Here is an 18,684-nt window from a genome sequence, read left to right on the forward strand (position 1 = left end):
CGGCAGCCGCGGCGGCCATTCATTGTCGGCCCAGGCCGCCTCAGCCGAGCCCAGAGCCCACGATCGCCGCGGCAGCAACGGCCAAAATCACACACACACGCACACACATACACACACGCACGCACGCACCAAAAAAAAAAAAAAAAAAAAGGCCGCTGCTTTGACGGCAGATACGCAGAGGGGCCGCGGACGTTTCCTTCTCTTCCCGCCCCTCCCCCCCCGCCCAACCAGTGGGCAGACCTAATCAGCTGAACGCCGAGGATGCCTGCGCTCCTCCCCCTCTCCTCCCTCCTCCTGTGGGGGAGGGGAGAAGTGAAGGGGAAGGGAAAGAGATAGGGGGTGGGACAAGCTTTGGGAACTGGCGCCAGTTACCTCTCCATTATTCCCCTCGCTCTTTACCACCAAGCTCTTCAAAGGGGAAGGGGAATTAGGCTTTGCCGATAAAAAGGATTTTGGTGGAAGAGGAGGGATATTACTCCCTGTCCCCCTCTGCCCTCTAGCCATCCATCAAAGGAATCATCTACTAGGGCAGATGGTAATGACCAATCCCAACCCCTTCCTCCATGGGGGAAACCTCTGTGGTTCAGGTACAATGAGAGGCCCTGGCCTGGTCCGAGCTTCGGTGTCATTACTGTGAAATGGAGGAGGAACCAGGGGCAGGGTGAAAAGAGGACCCGCCGCAATCTTTCCCAGCTGGGTCCTTCCAGAGGAAAACAGGCTTGGGCAACGGTGCTTGGAGACCCACTGGACACCTCCTGCCCGGTCTCCTGCTGAGTGAATCTTATCTTGGGAGGGAGCTCTTCTGGGGCTATCACCTCCCCCAACATCTTGGGAAAGTGAGATGGGCTTTGTCCTTCCCTTTCCCCTCACTTCCAAAGAAGGAACTGGGAACTCAGCTCCCTTACCTGAGAAACCGAGTCACAGATACCAAATTTATCTGACCTCCCAGTACCAAAGGTTAATTGTAAGGGTCAAATAAGATAACATATAAAGCATTCCAAATGCAAACCTTCAAAGCACTTTATAAATGCCAGACATTTTCTCTCCTAGGGCCAGCTTCCTCCTAGGACCCCTGAGGCCTATAGACCTCAGTTTTTAATCCTGTAAAATGTAGAAATGATAGTTGCCTTTCTTTCTGTCTGTTTGGGGGTTTGAACATTAGCTCCTTGGGGTCAGAGATTATTTTTTTTCCATCTTTGTATCTCCAAAGCCCAGCAGTTAATAGGCATTGAATAGCCAAATGATTTTGAAAAATAATTGACTAGGCAATTGGTTGACATTGATTGGTCTACTGAAGTAGTTCAACGTGCTTTGAAAACTTCTAACCACGCGAAGGCAAGGCATAACTGGTCAGCAATTCTTGGCACGCGCCTGGCATCAAATCGGGAGCTCCACGAGTCAAGAAACTTCAAAACTCCCTCTTTCACCGCTAAACCTCAGTTTCTACACCTTTAAAATGAGGGTTTTGGACAAAATGGTCCTTAAGCTCCCTTTCAGCTCTGATGGTCAAGAAACAGGGGTAGGGGCATGGGTTATGGCATCCATCGGGGATGGTCCTGCGGCTGGGCCACCGCACCCAGTACTCCCTCACCTCAGAACCTCCCCCTTCCCGCCCCGCAAAACCTCGCTAGCCTCCTTCGCGTTCCATTTGTCCCTTCCATCCGTCCGTAGGCGTCGTTTGCGATTGGTTGATAGGGTCACCTGAGCGTTTGCTCTCCCGGGGCAACATGGCGGCGCCCAAGAGGTAACTTCGGAAGCGTGTTCTGTTCCAGATTTCTGCTTGGCTGTTGCTGCTGCCGCTACCGAAACGGTGAGAAAGGCCTGGATGGCGCAGACCCGGAGCCGCGGCCCGACCCGGCCCGGCCCGGGAGGTGCTGACAGGGAGCTGTCCCAGGCTTCAGCCTCCGAGATTGCCTTCCAGTCGGGGAGGGTGGTCGCCCTCTGAAAGCCCCCATCCCGTAGAGGGCGTGAGAGCCAGCGCCTCCTTGAGACTGAAGGGACCCCGCGCAAGACTGCGTCCGACTTCTGGGCAGTAGGATGTCGGGGGCCCTGGTGCGATTTAATCGGCTGCAGCTCTCTTTTTCACAAAGAGGCCAATTAAGGCCCAGAGTGGTTACGTCACTTTCCGTGGTAGCATAACGAGGCAGGGGCAAAGGCTCTTCGAATGAGAAGGTGGGGTGCCGGGACCGTGAGACTGGGCAGAATAGCTGTAAGGTTTTCCAGTCACTAGGACTTCCCTTATTTCTTCTTGCTCAGTCAGGCAACAACCCCCCGTAGATGCCTATTCGGGTTGCTCTGTGCCTCCAACTTGATCTCCGAAGCCTTCAGAGCCATCTCCGAAGATTCTGCCGAGCCCATTTTATGGAGGGAACAAAGGTTCCTCCCTGCAAAGGTCCCACCACAACTGACATGGAGAATGGTGCCCAACCCGGGGCAGAACTGGGGGAAACGGTGATCTCCGAGGGAGCTGCCAGGATTGTTTTTCCCAACAGCAATGAAGTGTTTTACAACCCAGTACAGGAGTTCAACAGAGACCTAACGTGAGTGGAAATCCCAAATAGACCAAGGACTGGGGTCAGGGTCTAAGAATAGAGGACTGGGATCATCAAATGTTAGCTGGGTCAGGGATCACCCCAAATCAGCTTGTGGTTAATGGGACTGATCTACCCCCTCTTTAATACCAGAAGAAGATCCGTAGATGATATTGGGATGGGGGTCCAGGGTTCCAATGCTCAATATGGTACCCCTATTCCTCAGATGTGCCGTCATTACAGAGTTTGCTCGGATACAGCTCTTGTCCAAAGGAATTCAGAGTGAGACCCTTCATGAAACATCTTCTTCCTCTCTAATTCCCACTCACCCACCCATGATTGACCAGAGATAGGTCACACTCTTTGGCTCTCCCATATCTTCCCCATGTCTGGAGTCTAGTTATCATTGGCAATCAGGAAAGCCTTCCTGGAAAAGTTCTGTGCCATTATGATCCCAGATACTTGAAGGAGAGGGGAACTTCCCTTGGGAAAAGGGAGGGAGCTTCCCTGGGAGGAGGGGTATGGGGACTTCCCTAGGGAGAAGGGGTATGGAGGCTTCCCTTGGGCCAAGGGGGAAAGAAGAGACAAATCATCCCTTACACCAGGGTGCTTTGGGGGTGGGTGGCTATAGTTGAGGTGCCAGGTGAGGAGAAGTTTCAGAAGGTGATTGTGAACCTGGCTGAATCGGAGAAGGAAAGCATGGAGCCCTGTCCCAGGGACCAGCCCCAGACAGCAACTGTGGGGAACATCTGTGAGGTGGGACTGACCAGGGTCTTTATGGGGTTTGGGAGGGCAATGGGAGGCATGGTTCTGTCCTCTAACTCTCTGGGAATAGAGCATCCCTCTGGAGCTTATGGGTAGAAGACTGGGAGGTCAGGGTCTAGTTACGTTATGGAGGAGATTTTTGACCTAACCTGTCTCCCCCTAGGAGGGATTGAGTGTGTTGGAGGGCTTGGCAGCATCCGGCCTTCGATCTATCCGGTTTGCCAAGGAGGTCCCAGGCCTCCGAGCTGTGATAGCAAATGATGCCTCTGCCCGGGCTGTGGACCTCATACGATGCAATATCCAGCTAAACAACGTTAGTCACCTGGTGCAGCCTAACCTAGCTGATGCTCGGTAGGAGTGCCAGAGTTTGGTGGGGAGAGAGCCAAGGGCCTGGGCTTGCCATAGGTGACCAACACGTGCCTCTTCTCTCAGCCTATTGATGTATGAGCACCAAAGAGGATCTCAGCGATTTGATGTCATTGACCTAGACCCTTATGGAAGCCCAGCCACATTCCTAGATGCTGCCGTGCAATCTGTGTCTGAAGGAGGTAACAGCAGCAGAGGGGGACCCTTGGTTCCCTGACCTAAAAAGTGATGGGGTTGGATTAAAACATCTCTAAGGTCTTTATCAGTTTTAGAGCCTATGAGTAGAGTGGCAGCCAGCCTGTAGCCCCTGTCTATGACTCTTCTCTCTTAATCTCTCTAATACCCCCAAGGTCTGCTATGTGTGACCTGCACTGACATGGCTGTGATGGCAGGGAACAGCAGCGAGACGTGTTATAGCAAATATGGAGCCATGTCCATCAAGAGCAAAGCCTGCCATGAAATGGTAAGGGCTCCCAGAATAGCTTGACCTTCCACCTTCTCTTGTGGGTCTGGGAATGATTCAGAATCAGGGTCATTCAACTTCTACTAAGCACCTGCTCTGTACCAGGCACTGTGTCAGTGCTGGGGATAAAGAGAAAGTCTTTAGACAATCCCTGTCCTCAAGGAGCTCAATCTGATGGAGGAGACAACACAGAAAAAGAAAACTGAGAAGGATCAGGACTGAGGGGATGAAGTGGATGGGCCCTAGAGAGGCACCTAAAAGGAAGAGCCCTAGGGTATGGCTGAAGGGTTCAGATTCTCCCTGTGCTCCTTATACACTTCCTTTCTCCCAGGCACAGAATTCAGAAACCTCAGCTGGAATGTCAGTTACCACCTATGTGACATTGGACATGTCCTTATTACTCTTGAGGACTTGGACTCATCTTTGTATAGTCATTTCATTAAGGGAAAGTGGAATTCTACAGAAAGGAAGTTGGCTCCATCCCCTTTGAGCATGTTATGATTAGGACTCTCGGTGTAATAAAAAAGGGTGCTAGATGTACATTCAAGCCTCAGCCTAGAAGACCTGGGTTCAAATCCTAACCTCCATTTACTCATTATGTGACTGTGTGAAAGTCATCTCTCTTCTCAACTGCTTCCTCATCTATAGAAGTTAAGCTCTGATTCACTAGGAATCCCATGATCCCTTTGATAACACCTCCTCCAGGCACTAAGGATCGTACTACATAGCCTAGACCTTCGTGCCAACTGCTACCAACGATATATTGTCCCCCTGCTCAGCATCAGCGCGGACTTCTACATCCGAGTCTTTGTTCGTGTGTACACAGGCCAGGCCAAAGTCAAAGCTTCAGCCAGGTCAGGCCCCTCTGACTGGGCTATCTAGAACCCCTGGGGCCATGGGCACCGTTCTCTGTGCAGAAGGAGTAGAGTGGGCCAGTGTGAATCCAAGAGGGCTTCTGGAAAGAGGGTAGTCTGTGGGCTGGTAAGGAAAGGGACTAGAATCCCAGCAGTGTGGCCTGACTGAGAACCCTCCCCCCCTTATCCCCTCACCTATCTGTCCCTAGTAAGCAGGGATTCGTGTTCCAGTGTGTTGGCTGCGGTTCATTCCACTTGCAAAGACTGGGCAAGGCAGTGAACAATAGTGGACGGTAAACTGGGAGGCTTTTATTGAGGGTCAAGTTGGGGCTGGGTCCCAGAGATATGAGGCAGAACCAGATAGGAGGTGTGGAGAACAAAGCCATAACCATTGTCAGGGACCAAGTAATTAGAGCTGGGAGGGTATGTGAAGGCCAGAGTAGGAAAACTGAGCCTAGGAGTTGTGAAGTAGCTGAGCCCAGGGCAGGAGCAGCAAAAGAAAGAAGTGATCATCCTGGATAGGGGTGGTGGGGAGGGCCAGAGGGAACTGACCTGGGCCAGGAAGTAAGGTCAAGATAAAGGGCAGAAAGGGGTATGTCTGACTCACCACTCTCACATATATCTGCTCATATCCCCACAGTGTTAAATTCTCTGCAGCCACAGGCCCCCCAGTGGGGTCTGAGTGTGAGCACTGTGGGCAGCGACATCAGGTAGGTGACCAGTTGAGCTGGGCCAATGTTAAGAGCATGGTGGTAGAGTAGTCATTTTGTCATTCCCCACTTGTTTGTGTATCCACAGCTGGGTGGCCCTCTGTGGGCAGAGCCAATCCATGACCTAGACTTCGTGGGTCAGGTCCTGGCTGCCATCAGCAGGAATCCTGGGCGTTTCCGGACATCAGCTAGGATCCGGGGTGTCCTTAGCATGGTCACTGAGGTGGGAGTCAGGAGCCATGGTGGAGGTGGTCAGGGGGGGGCCCGAGCTCACATCTCCCTTTCCCACCCATTGTGTGACCCCTCTGCTTCCAGGAGCTGCCAGATGTCCCCCTATACTACACTCTGGACCAGCTGAGCAGTACTATCCACTGCAACACACCTAGTCTCTTACAGCTTCGGTAAGAGATACAACCCAGCCACATCTAGAGACAGGACTGAGGGGATGCATCCACAGACATGGGAGCAGATAGACACACATGATGGGGGGGAATGGAGTGAGGAGAACCCCCACAAAGGCCAGGGGAGCATGTGGAAGCACAGGGATACAGAGACATATGCATGGATAAAAGGATACCCAGGCATGTCTAGACACAGCTGCCCATGGCAGAGACATACAGAAACAGGTATGGATACATGTGAAACCACAGGCTTCAGGAGATCTAGACATACAGACACATGGGTATGTAGGAGAAGATGAGAACACAAGTAGCCACACAAGTACACACAAGCACACACACATGCATACACAGAGTCCTCTGTCCGGTGCCCTCTGGAGAGCCTCGGGGGCTGGAGGTGGGATCAGGAGCTTCATGTAGCCATGTCTCTGGCTCCCAGGTCTGCACTCCTACATGCTGGCTATCGAGTGAGCCTCTCTCATGCCTGTAAGAATGCTGTGAAGACAGACGTACCACCCTCAGTGCTCTGGGACATCATGCGCTGCTGGGTGAGTAGCAGGAATGAGAGCTCAAGGTTGGGGATGCCCAAGGAGCCGCCAGGCCCTAACATCCTTCTGTCTCTCTTCCCACTTCCAACCTCCAGGAGAAAGAGAACCCTGTGAAACGAGAGCGTCTCTCAGAGACCAGCCCAGCCTTCCATATCCTCAAAGTCGAGCCCAGGTATGAGGGTGTGTGTGGGCAGACGAACACTCAGCATAGACATGCCTTCGATTCAGCAAACATGTCTCTGTGGTGGATGTGATAGCAAGACAAGCCCCCAAGGACCTCAGGTCCTCCATGAGAAGCCATGACCACAAACACAGACACTCAGGAAAACCCACATGCTCACACACATCGTCCCCACACCCCATACTGTTCTCAAGGCTCCAGGCAAATTTCTGCATCCGGGATGATGCTAACCCCAGCTCCCGACAGCAGGGACTTCAGCGATTCCAGGCTAATCCCGAAGCCAACTGGGGGCCAAAGGCCCGAGCCAGGTCAGAGTAAGAGGGCATTTGGGGCCGGAGGAGGGAGGACCCAGGAAAAGGGGTGGGGTCGGGACTCAGAGCTGAAGGGGCTCTGCTGAGGAAGGGGCTCAGGTCAGTTCCTGCTCGCAGGGGCAAGGCCTCCTTAGAGCTGGCGGAGAAACGGCGACAGCTACAGAACAAAAGGAAGGAGTCCAGCAAGGAGCAGGGGACTGACAAGCTGAAGGCCTTCCCTTGCAAGAAACTCAAACAGGTGGTGCTCTCTTTTGTTCCCTCCCGTCTTCCTCTCATCCCCCTTCTCCCTTCCAGCCTCTTCTTTTTTCTACCCTTCAGCACCGGGGGGACTGTCCCTAAGCTAACCCCATTCTGTCTCCCTCCAGGGAACTTGCCTTTTGGGGAATGAATGCTGTTACTCTCACAGCCCTGAGGAACCCCTGCTCAGACCTGAGTCCAGCCCAGGTTCCTTGCCTTGAGGGCCTCTGCCCCTACCTTACCTTGCCCTGTCCTACCTTACCTACTTTGGACTCAGAGAATAAATTTAAAAACTCCTCCCCGCACTGAGAGTGAAGCATCAGTTGATCTTGCTGGGCCTTTGCAGGGTTTAATGAGGTGAGGGGAAGTGCATGGATCCAAAAACGTGAGAGGAAGGTCTCTCTGAGTCTGGGGAGTCTCTGGTCTGAGAATCATTAGGTAGAGATGAGGCTTTTGGATCGTGGGGTGGGGAGGGTGCCCTCTGTCAATGAAGAGGGATTCTGGAGACTGAGCAGTGGGCTCATCTAAGTCTTGGGGCTTGAGTGTCTCAAAGCACTGGGTTCTTTGCCAGAGTCCAGCATTGGTTCCTCTTGGTACAAACACAAAAATGAAACAGTCCTCGCCCTCAAGGAGCCACCGTTTTATTGATAAGTAAAACGAGTCATTTCAGGGGGCACCAGGAGCCAGGGGATGGGGAGAAACAGCCTTGAAGGGAGCTTGGCGTGCCAGTGCAGCTGCGAATGAGCTAAAGGATGGGAGAGAATGAAGACAAGAGGGTGGCCTGGTGCTGGGGAGTAAGTTCCTCTTTATCGGGAGGGCTCCAATAGAGCCCCAGAAGAGGATCTCTAAGACCCCAGTTCAGATTCTGCTCTGGAGTCTCCGTAAACATTGAACCTTCTCCAGCCTCAGTTCGTCGCCTTGCGGGAGGGGCGAGGTCCCCTCCCTCCTCCCAGTGTCTGATTCTGTGGTCTACACACGTTGGCGGTAGGGACAGCTGCCCAGAGGGCTGACCGCGGGGTTTTTAATGGCTTTTCTTAGGAAGGTGTGAGGCTCGGGGAGGAAGGACATACGAGCTGGGGCGACCCATCACCCGTCTGGGGAGATGCCCGCTGGGACGTCCCACGGGAGATGCCCCTCAGGCAGATGGGTGATGCGCGGGGCCCAGGGGAGGGAGGGAGGCTATAGGGGGCGCTGTTAGAAAGTCTGTGGAGCGAGAGTCTATCGTGTGAGTTGGAGATGGAGGAGAGCGGACGCTTGAATCCCTGCCGCGGAGAGCACAGTCTGAGCCGATTCCCGCGCCGGCCACACGGGGGCAGCAGGGAGACCGAGCCGCAGGCGCCTTTGAACTTGGCCGTGGAGCTCTCCCGACGGGTCGGCGGCTCCCCCAGCGCCCCTCCCCCCGGCAGGGGGCGGGGCTTCCCCTCTGCTTCTGCTGGTCCGGGAGGAGCTCGGAGATTCGGGCGGTGCCAGTAAGAGGCAGTGTTGGTGCAGGGGGCGCCAAGAACGTGGGCCGGAGTCAGAGAGGACCCGCATTCGAATCCTGCCCAAGATGGACCTGGTGGTCCATTCTAGTTCCTTCAGCGACACCCCCTCCGCCATACAACCACAAGCGCGCACACGCGTCTCTCGGCGGCCGGGGTTTGGGACCGGAGTGGACAGCTCCAGCCACGTGCCCCCGGACCTGGGGTCACTTTCTCTTCTGTCCCAGGGGCCCGGCTTTCAGATCTCTGCCGCCCCCGCGCTCCAATACCCACGCCCCCCCACATCCCTGCCCTCCCCGTGGGGGGGAGGCCTCGCTGTGGCTGAGCCCTCGCTCTAATGCGGGGCCCCCGAGTGGCTCGGCAGGGGCGGGGGGTCCCGCTCTGGGCTGAGTCCGGGAGCTGGCGAGCAGGAAACACCTGGCGGGGCAGCGGATGCAGCCTACGCGTGCTTCCTGTCCGGCTTCCGCCCCCTCGGGCAGAAGAGGGGTGGGGGGGGGGGGTGGGGGTGGATCGAAGGGAGGCGGCGCTCGGCCCGAAGAGCGAGCCTAGCCTGGCCCCAAGCCTGGGGGCCGCAGACTACCCCCTTCCCCGCTGTGGCCCTCAGCTTCCCCGTCTGTAACGGGAGGGGCATTGGACCTGAGGATCCCTCCTGAGGTCCCTTCAGTTCCGAATCCTGTGGTTCTGTGAATCTCTACCCGCGGTGGAACCGCGTGTGCCCAGTTGTGAGCCGTACAACCACTGCCTCCCATCTTTCTAAGGGAAGACTGTTTGGGGAAGTGAACGTTTTATGGGCTTTTATTTTTGGTAGTTAGTACAAGGAAAGGTTCTGGCAAGAAAGATTCATCTCATCCCTCTGTCTTTCTGGGCCTTGGTTTCCCTATCTGTACAATGAACTGTGTAATCCCTAAGGTCTCCAGCGATTTCTTTGGCTAGGGAACTCTTTGGTAAGGACATTCCCCCTACCAATACAGGTAGCCACCTACCTGCTTTGGCAATTTATAGCCTCAAAGAAGGTATTTGCTCCGGGTCCTCTAGCTAATACGTGTGAGAAGCAGGATTTGAACGAAGGCCTTCTGGGCTTCCAGGTCTATTCTCTATCAACAAAACCATACCGCCTCTCAATTGTCGTGTGTGTAGGTACATGTGTGAGATTTAACCTTTTATTTTTTTTGGTCTAAACCTGTGCTTTCATCTGTGTAGAGAACTCCCAATATAGATATCATACAGTGAGAGTTACCTGTGGGCACTGAAAAGCTTTGTACAAAAGCCATGGTCACATAACTGAGTTAGACGCAGCAATTCATCCAGGTCTTTCTGAGTCCAAGACTGGTCCTTGATTCACAATTCCAAGCTGCCTGTGAAGTGTATGTATATAAAGGCATGCGTGCACACATACACACACATCAATGGCGATTAAGGTTTGTAGATATGTGTATCTATGTCTGTATGTATGAAAATTTGGGTACACTGGTCTATGCAAATCATAGTGTCAATGACTAGGTATCAGGGGAGCTGGGAATCATCACCCCTTCTCCCCTACACCCCAACAAGATACCAGCCCATTACCCCCATAGTAATTTAAAACATTTTTTAAAAGATGGTGTTTTAATCTGTGCCAGGAAGTGGGGCCTGAAACTCAAAAGGGTTTTCCCCAAATCACAGAACAACTTGACAAATAAATTTTCCCCAAGTAATTTGGGGGGGTTAAAAGTAGGATGTCTGCTTAGGGGACTGCCCAGTTCCAACTCCCCTACTTCTATTCTAGCCCTGGATCCTGCCTTCAATCCAGACAGAGATAAGTACCTTCCAGTCAGATTGTCCATCATTCTCTCAAAGTGTGTTTCTGAAGTTCCTTCTTCCTTAAGATGAGGTGAGGCTGGACTAGAGTTAACCTGGTTGTGTAGAAAGATCACTAAATGTGGAGTCTAAAGACTTGGGCTCAAATATCTTCATCCTGTGTGACCTTAGGTAAGTGCCTTCCCTTCTCTTAGACTTAGTTTCCCTAGCTAACAAATGAATTTTGGAATAGAACTCTAAGTTCCCTTGTAGCTCTTGAAGTCTATGCCTGGGGGGGGGAGGGAGGGAATGGAGGTCACAGGTGGTGGACAAAGACACCCTGGAAAAACTCAAAGGATCCTCCTTCCCCATCCTCCCCAACTCTGTACAAGGGAAGGAAAGGAGGCTGTCTCTATGAATCTTCTCCAGCTGTCTTTTATGTATCTGTTTATCTGTCCAGGGATGTTTTCTGATGTATAGCCTGTATCAGATTGCTTGCCATCTTGGGGAGGGGGGAGGGAAGGGAGAGAGAAAAAAAATTGGAACTGAAAATCTTATAAAGGTGAATGTTGAAAACTATCTTTACATGTAATTGGGAAAAAATAAAATACTATTAAGTGGATGTTTTCTGACTCCACAAGAATAGAGATGAGTTCCCATCCAAGTGTCTCAGTGGAGAGGGAGGGGAACTAGAGAAGACCTAGTACCCAAATGGTATAACTTCAAGGACCATATGTAACTTCTCCCCACTCTCCTGGGACAGCTTCTGAGATCACTTTGGCCCCCTGCGGATCCCCCCTCAACTTAGTCAGGACCGAGCGAGGGAATGGGATTGGGGGAGGAGAGGAGAATAAAGTCCCAGGAGCCCCCTCCTACAGTGTTCAAGGCCCAAAGGCCTGAGAAACTTGGGACACTAGGGAGGAGAGGTTTACTGGGGAAAGGGAGGGTGTTTAAAGAAAGAGGAACAGAAGCTTATGAGGGGGATGTCTGAACACCCAGTCACAGGATCAGCAACTTAGAAAGGAGTGCGCCCTTCCTCATCCAGACGGACCCACAGCCATGAAATCCATGTCACTCCATAGTATGAGGGAGGGAACATTGAGGGGGATTTGAGTGGGGTTGGGGAACAAACTAGACTAATACCAGATATCCCAGAACTCCCAGCCCTAAAAGGCCCAAGTTGACACTAGGAGTTGTTGGGGGAAGGGAGGTAGAGAACAGGGAGGGGTAAAGCTACTTCAGACACTTCCCCAAACTGGAAGGGCCTCGTGGTGCCTCAGCTCAGAATTTTACACCACCCCCACTACCTCCACCCCAAAAGGGAGCCTGGTATAGTGGAAAGAATGGTGGATTCCAGGCCAGATGACCTTGATTTGAATCCTGGATCTACCAATTACTCTGTGACCTTGGACAAGATCTCTGGCACTCAGTTTCTCCATCTGTAAAAGGAGAAGTCTTATTTGTCCTTAAGGTTTCTTCCAGTTCTAAAATCTGTAATCCTTCCCCTTTTTCCCTACTTCAATTAGTGGGGAGTCAGAGAGAACTTCGATGTAAGAGCAGAAAGGCTTATTTAGGAGAAAGAACTGCAGAGAAGAAAATCACCTGGCCACAGTCATACACCTTGTACAGTTGTTGGCCCAGGTGCTGCTCAAACCCAGTTCTCCTGACCCCCAAATGGAAGTATTCCACAATATACGTGTTTCACATACAATGTGTCTCCATTAATCCGAAGTCATGGGGAACTCTTGACAATTTCTGGGGAGCCGAAGACACTGGATCCCCCAAAGTAGATGGCAAAGAATAATGATGGTTCTTTTAGCTCCCACCTGAGGTCTAGACAGCAGTCAAATGGGCAGGGTCTTGGCGACCTGGTGCTTGAAGATCCCTGCCCATTTCCTCCAGGGTCGGCACCAGCCCAGAATCCTTATCGGCCCTGGCCAGGCAGTCCCCAGGCCTTATCTGCCCCTCCAGAGCATCCTCTGCCTCCGGGGAGGAAACCCGCCAGAGGAGGGGGTGGTGAAGAGGGCGGGCTGGGAGGGATGGGGGCGGGGGCCACGGGAGGCAGCGTTTCCTCTGAGCAGCACACTGAGTCAGGGTGGAGGGAGCCTGGCTGGACCCAGCGGCTGGAGGGGGCAGCCCTGGAGGATCCTGGAGGCAGTGGGGCTTGAGGGTAAGAGTGGGAAGGGGTGAGGGGTGGCATACAGTGGGTGGCAGATGACTGTGGGATCTTAGACCCTAACCTACAGGGCCTGGAACCCTCAGACCCTGGCACACATGTCCTGAGACTCTCAAGCCCTGGCACATAATACCGTAGGCCTCTTAGACCCTGATACACATGTCCTGGGGCCCTCAGACCCTGGCCCAAACATCCTAGGCCTCAGATGCTGGTACACACAACCCTGGACAAAGAGAATCCTAACTCAACCTCCTTTTGGATTTTTTTTTTAACCTCCTTTGGATTCTAACCTAACCTTCCCCAGGAATCTTGATCCTTTCTCTAGGACTGAGGCCTTGAGCCCCATGTTCCCTGCCCCCAGGGAAGTCCCCTTCCCCCACCCAGACAAGAGTCTGAGCAGGTGAAACCCATCAGAAGGAAACAGCTAAATCCAATTATCAACCCCCAAAATCTCAGAATCAGCCCCCGAGATCAAAAGCTGGAAACCACAGGCCAGACAGATTTGCCTGGGAGGGCTTCTTGCTAGGGTTCATGTGTGCTATTCTGAGTCCCTGGTTGGGCAGCAGGGAACCAGGGGGGGCCCAGTACTCAGAGGGTATACTGCACGTGGCTGGAAATCTTGGTTAATGGGAAAACTGATGTGCATAGGCGTTTGTGGAATAGGCCTGCTTGAGATCACATAGGAAGGATGAACCCCAAGGGCAGACCCCCAACTTCCTGTAACCCCCTGATCTCTCCATTCTCCCACATTTTTACTTCTGGGGCCTGGTATCCCTTAGAGGCAGTGTAGTGTAATGGAAAGAACCCTATCAGATACTAAGGATTCTCTGAGCCTCTGGGGTTAGCCTCCTCAAAGTAGGACTATTCTCTTCCCAGAATCCAGGCAACCCACACGGTAAAAAGAGTCCCCTTTTGTATAGTCAGGAGATACTAAGTTCACCATTTGAATCTTGTTTCAGACACAAGTCTGAACTAAGCCTCTTTGAACCTCGATTTCCTCATCTGTAAAGTGGAGATTATATTTCTAAGACCTACCTCATAGGATCATTTTAAGGCTCCAATAAGATTATGTGTGTGTGTCAAGCCTTGAAGTCTGTATAAATACTATCATAATCCCTTCCTTCAGGCTACTCAGCCCAAGGTACCCCCTTCCACCTTTTATTCACTCACCTGACAGCTGTGGCTTCCCCATTTCTCCTCAGCTACAAGGTTATTAGACCCTAACTTGGGTCAGAGGAATTCAGTCTGGAAGAGCCTGAGAGATGGTCTAGTCCAAAAGTCCTCCTCATTTATAAATGAGAAAATTAAAGTGAAGGGAATGAATGCAAGTGATTCACTAAGGTTGCCCTAGCAGTAAATAGCAGAACCAGTACTAGAATCCAAGTCCTCTGACTCCAGGCTGATGGTTCCCAAATACCAGTAGTTTAAAGGATCTCTGATGGGAGGGGAATTTAGAAATCATCTGGTCTAACTCACTTTGCAGCTGGAGAAACTGAGACTCAGAAAGAAGGGACTTGCCTAAGTAGCCCAGTTAGTAAGTACTGCAGCTGGTATTCAAATGCCAATCCTTTGGCTTGGAATCTAGTGCCTTTTCCACTTTCCCTTTCTGGGGGTCCCCAATTTGGTAAATGGCTGGGGATCTGAGTATAGCATGTCTCCAGGCTCGGAAAGGAGTGAAGATGGAGGTCATCAGACATTCCCTTCTTGACTTGGTTCCCCCCTGCAGGTGAGCACCAGTTCCACTGAGGGGCCATCATCCTCTGGGTCCATGTGCCCTCCAGGGGACTCTGTGAAGCTGGGCCACACCATGATGGAGAAGCTAGAGGCTGTGCCTACACTACCCTCCTCAGCCCCCTCCCCAGCAGCCAGCAGCTCCTCCCCTGTATCTGAACCTGAGACGGGCACCCCCCAGGACGGGGACAATAGCCACCCTGCCTCATCCCCAACGCCCCCCAGGCTGCCTCCCCATGTGCCTGTCATCAGCCTGGGCCACAGCAAACCACCAACCATGGCTACCACTGAACTAACCACACCTCCCCCACTGCCCTCACTAGTCCCACTTTCTGCCCTGACAGCTGGTCCACCCCCACTGGCCTTGGGCGGCCTGCTCCCGACACACTACCACCCACATCCCTTTCTAAGCAGGTCAGTCTTGGGCTGGCCCTATCTCTCCTAAGGGTTGTGGAAGGGGGCCCTAGTTCTGGGGGAAAAGGAACTGGGGGGGGGGAAGGGTACATCTTGCCTACCCTGGACCTGTTTCCCTGGTGTCCTGAACCCCTACACCTGGGAAGGGGAGGGGGAGAGGGTCTGGCCACTCAGTGACCCCATGTCCCTCTCAGCGTCTACATTGGCACCACTGGCTCCTTCAGCATCTTCCCCAGCAGCCGACTGAAGCGGCGACCCAGCCACTGTGAGCCTGACCTGAATGAGGGTAAGTGTGTGTGTGTGTGTGTGTGTGTGTCTGTCTGTCTGTCTGAGCTCCCTCCTGAGCACAACCAAGCATGCCATCCACAGGAGTGTGCATAGCTCCCCCTTAAATGGAACCAGGAGGCCCCCAGCTCTCAGTCTCAGCACAGTCATCCAGAGATACATAGAGAAATCTACCAATATTGTCACAGAATCACACACAGCAGTGACACAAGGAATCACCCCAGATACAGCCATACATATAAGTCACAGAAACAGTGACAATGACAACCACAGCTTCACACAAAAAGAATCACCACCACATGGAGACAACCACACGGTATCATATAGAAACAGCCAGACAGTGATAGCTATACACAGAGAATTCAGCTTTTTTTAGGCAACCACTATGTGCAAGGCATATATACCAGGTCCCAGTAATACAGAGACAAGAAGAAAACAGTCTCTCTCCTCCTGAAGTTTCTATTCCACTGAGAGAATGCAACATATATACAGATAAGCAGGTTAAAAAAAGATGATTTGAAGGAAACAGAACAACTGTGTAGTATAAATTTATATGAAACAGAACTATAAAAAAAACAGGCCTGAGAGGTATTCTAAGCATTTTGAGCAGGGATTGGATGACCTTTTGTTTTAGGAATATTCATTTGGCAGCTGCAGAGGGATTGGTCGGAGATGGGGAGACAGGAGAGAAGGTAACAGTTGGGAGGCTATTGCCAACAGGGCAGGCCTGAGAGGTGATATGGGCCTGAACTACGTTAATAGTGAGAAGGACAGAGAAGAGGACAGATACCAGGGATATTGTGGAAACAATGGTGAGTCTTACCTTGGCAACTGACTGTATAAGGGGGTAGGTAGATGGATGGTCCTGGATAATACCTAGGTGGCAGCTGCACAGGGACAGCCGTGCCCAGCAACAGTCACTCAGATACTGAACGGATTAACAGACTCACACACAGAATTAGTCATACAGTCACAGACACCTCTTGTACAGACCAGTTACCCATAACACTTCTGAGAAACACAAGAATCTGTCCACAGAGCCAATAATTACACAGAGTAAGCACCACACTAAGAGCATCCCTGTACAGGTACTTACATGTCCTTTCTATCCCTGATATGCTGTGCTCCTATGACCTGGAAGGATTATCTACATTGGGGACTCAACTTGGGGGTACTTTTCAGAAGGTACATGAACTTGGATAAGGGAGGAGGAGTACACCTTTATTTTCACTAATCTCTAACTAAAATTCAATTATTCAAATATCTTCTTCTGAGAAGGGATCTCTAGGCTTCACAAGATTGCTCAAAGGGTCCATGACGAAACAGGTTAAAAACTTCTGAATTAGATGTGTCCAGGAACCCTGCCCATGGGGAAGAGGAAGTCTTAACACATAATTCGAGGACAGGAGGGAGGGTTGGCACATACCCTGCAAGGAAGGGCAACGTGGGGTGGGTTGGAAGTTGGTAATCAGGTATAACTGTGGCTCGTTTCAGGACGAGAGGGAGCTGAGGCCTGGATATACCTCCAAGGTCTGATCCTACGGTTCAACAGGCTGTGCCTGGGCAGCCTGAGTCCTCAGTGGGCTGTAGCCTGCAGGGGATAAGACATTGCCCTCCCAATGCTCCTCTCGGCCGTTTCCTTCGCAGGGCACCAACCTCTGAAGGTGGCTCGCCGCGTGTTCACCAACAGCCGGGAGCGCTGGCGGCAACAGAACGTCAACGGGGCCTTCGCGGAGTTGCGCAAACTGCTGCCCACGCACCCGCCAGACCGGAAGCTGAGCAAAAACGAGGTGCTTCGTCTAGCCCTCAAATACATAGGCTTCCTGGGCCGTCTGCTGCGGGACCAGGCGGCCGCCCTGGCCCCGGCCACGGCTCCGGCCCCGGCCCCAGCTGGGGTGGCTCCGCGCAAGCGGGAGCGCAGCTGTACGGGCTCGAGCGTGGGTGAGGGCACACGCCAGGCGCTGGGGCGCAGGGCAGAGGCCGTGCTCTCCCCTCCAGCGCTCCCGCCCACGCCCGCTTCCCCCCACCCAGATGGAGCTGAACAACACGTCAAGAGCGAGTGCTCTCTGCGGGACAGGATGGCCGTGGGATGCGAGGCTCGGTGACCCCCGCGAGTAGGGATGGGAGTGATACTACAAGGGGCATGGGCGCGCACCCCAAGAAGGACAGCTCCCCAGAGAAGAGCGGGGAGAGTAGCCCCTTCCTGGACTGCCCAGAATATTAGCAGCATCCCCGCCCCCCTCCCCGTCAATCCCCAAGATCGAATCGATCTGCGTGGGAAGTGGGACGAGGGCTGTGCAGTGGTCGTCAGTGGGGAGAAATGGGTGCCTTGGCTGCTGGCGGGGACGGGACTCTGGTCTAGGCCCCACCCTCAGGTACGCGGTTGAGGAAGATGGCGAGAGGGTATCCAGTGTCTCCAGAGGTCAGGTTCTAACGTAACCTCTCGCCCCCTGGGCACTCTAAGCCCTCCCCACTGCGGCCGGCTTTAATCTGTTTTGCGGTCGGCCCAGTCCCGGAGTCTAAATGTCCTCCTCCTGGGGGCACGTTTCTTTCAGGTTTCGCGTCCAACACGAAGAACAAAGCGGACATAGATATAGTGCCTCATTATTACCGCCGGGCCGATGCCTTGGGGAAAGCGGGTGGGGGGGACGACGAGGGGGAGGGAGAGAGAAGGAATTAAAAAACAATTTTTTTTAACAGTGTTAGAGCTGGAGAAGGATCTTAGACAATTAGTTTAACGTTCCTATTGTACCTACCAGAGAGGCAGCGTAGTGGATAGAAGGCTGCCCCTAGAGCCAGGAAGACCTCAGGGTCCGCCTCAGGCATATACTGGCCAGAGTGACCAAGTCACTTAACTTTTAGGTTCTTTGGACAACTGTCTAAGTCACAAAGAATGTACCGACCTGCACTGACAGAGGAAGTTCCCACACCATGAAAGCTCAGGTCCAGAACCTATGCCACACTACAACAAAAAGAATCCAGTCACCGAGATTGTGGTCTGTGGGGTGGGAGAGGTCCTAAGTGGCTTCTCTTGGGCTCCAAGTAGGGATGGGGGAGGAACCTTAAACTAGCGGGGATATGACCCTCGCCCTGCAGTTTTTTCCTCAGACCCAGTAGACCGGCAGTCCGAGTTCCCCAATTCCCATTCTCGGTTGTTTGTGATAATCACTTTAGAGCCTCAGGGACTTCACCCCAGTAATTCTGGAGGAAATGGACGTTATCTTCGCTCTGAGATGGGTTCTTAGAACACTTGAGTGTGAAGTAGGGCCTTTTGCTCCCCTTGGGGAGAGGAGTTGAATTACTCAGGAGCCAGAAAAAGAGTTCCAGACTGAAATACCCAAAGGTCGCACGGGTAATCAGTAGCGGAACCCAGATATGGGAGTAGAACTCCAAACACCAGAACTCCGGTCAAAAAAGCTCCAGGAGACCCCAAATTTCCCCCGGATCCAACTCACCC

General features: G+C 52.7%; 2 protein-coding genes across 11 annotated transcripts; both read left to right on the top strand.

The window, feature by feature from the left end:
* Positions 1-307: 307 nt before the first annotated feature.
* Positions 308-7,669, top strand: TRMT1 (tRNA methyltransferase 1). 10 transcript variants are annotated; one of them, XM_072602165.1, is made up of 18 exons: positions 308-535; positions 1,672-1,810; positions 2,257-2,540; positions 2,758-2,813; positions 3,163-3,287; positions 3,460-3,647; positions 3,729-3,844; positions 4,013-4,125; positions 4,831-4,979; positions 5,189-5,272; positions 5,620-5,689; positions 5,778-5,912; positions 6,005-6,090; positions 6,527-6,635; positions 6,731-6,807; positions 7,011-7,130; positions 7,245-7,368; positions 7,493-7,669. In XM_072602165.1, the coding sequence occupies exons 3-18, from the start codon at positions 2,278-2,280 to the stop codon at positions 7,583-7,585; spliced, it is 1,908 nt and encodes a 635-aa protein (XP_072458266.1). In that variant the 5' UTR covers positions 308-535; positions 1,672-1,810; positions 2,257-2,277; the 3' UTR covers positions 7,586-7,669. The 10 variants fall into 10 exon arrangements, with proteins under 10 accessions (XP_072458266.1, XP_072458270.1, XP_072458271.1 ...); XM_072602169.1 differs by having other exon boundaries at positions 7,245-7,365; XM_072602170.1 differs by having other exon boundaries at positions 7,011-7,124.
* A 4,991-nt stretch (positions 7,670-12,660) lies between these two features.
* LYL1 (LYL1 basic helix-loop-helix family member) lies at positions 12,661-17,819 on the top strand. Its single transcript, XM_072602186.1, is given in 5 exon segments — positions 12,661-12,739; positions 12,742-12,791; positions 14,524-14,942; positions 15,137-15,228; positions 16,875-17,819. Coding segments are annotated over 5 exon segments (1,098 nt in total). The 3' UTR covers positions 17,333-17,819.
* The last annotated feature ends 865 nt before the right edge of the window (positions 17,820-18,684 follow it).

The sequence above is a fragment of the Notamacropus eugenii genome, chromosome 4 (genome assembly GCF_028372415.1).
Source record: "Notamacropus eugenii isolate mMacEug1 chromosome 4, mMacEug1.pri_v2, whole genome shotgun sequence".
Classification (NCBI taxonomy): Eukaryota; Metazoa; Chordata; class Mammalia; order Diprotodontia; family Macropodidae; genus Notamacropus; species Notamacropus eugenii.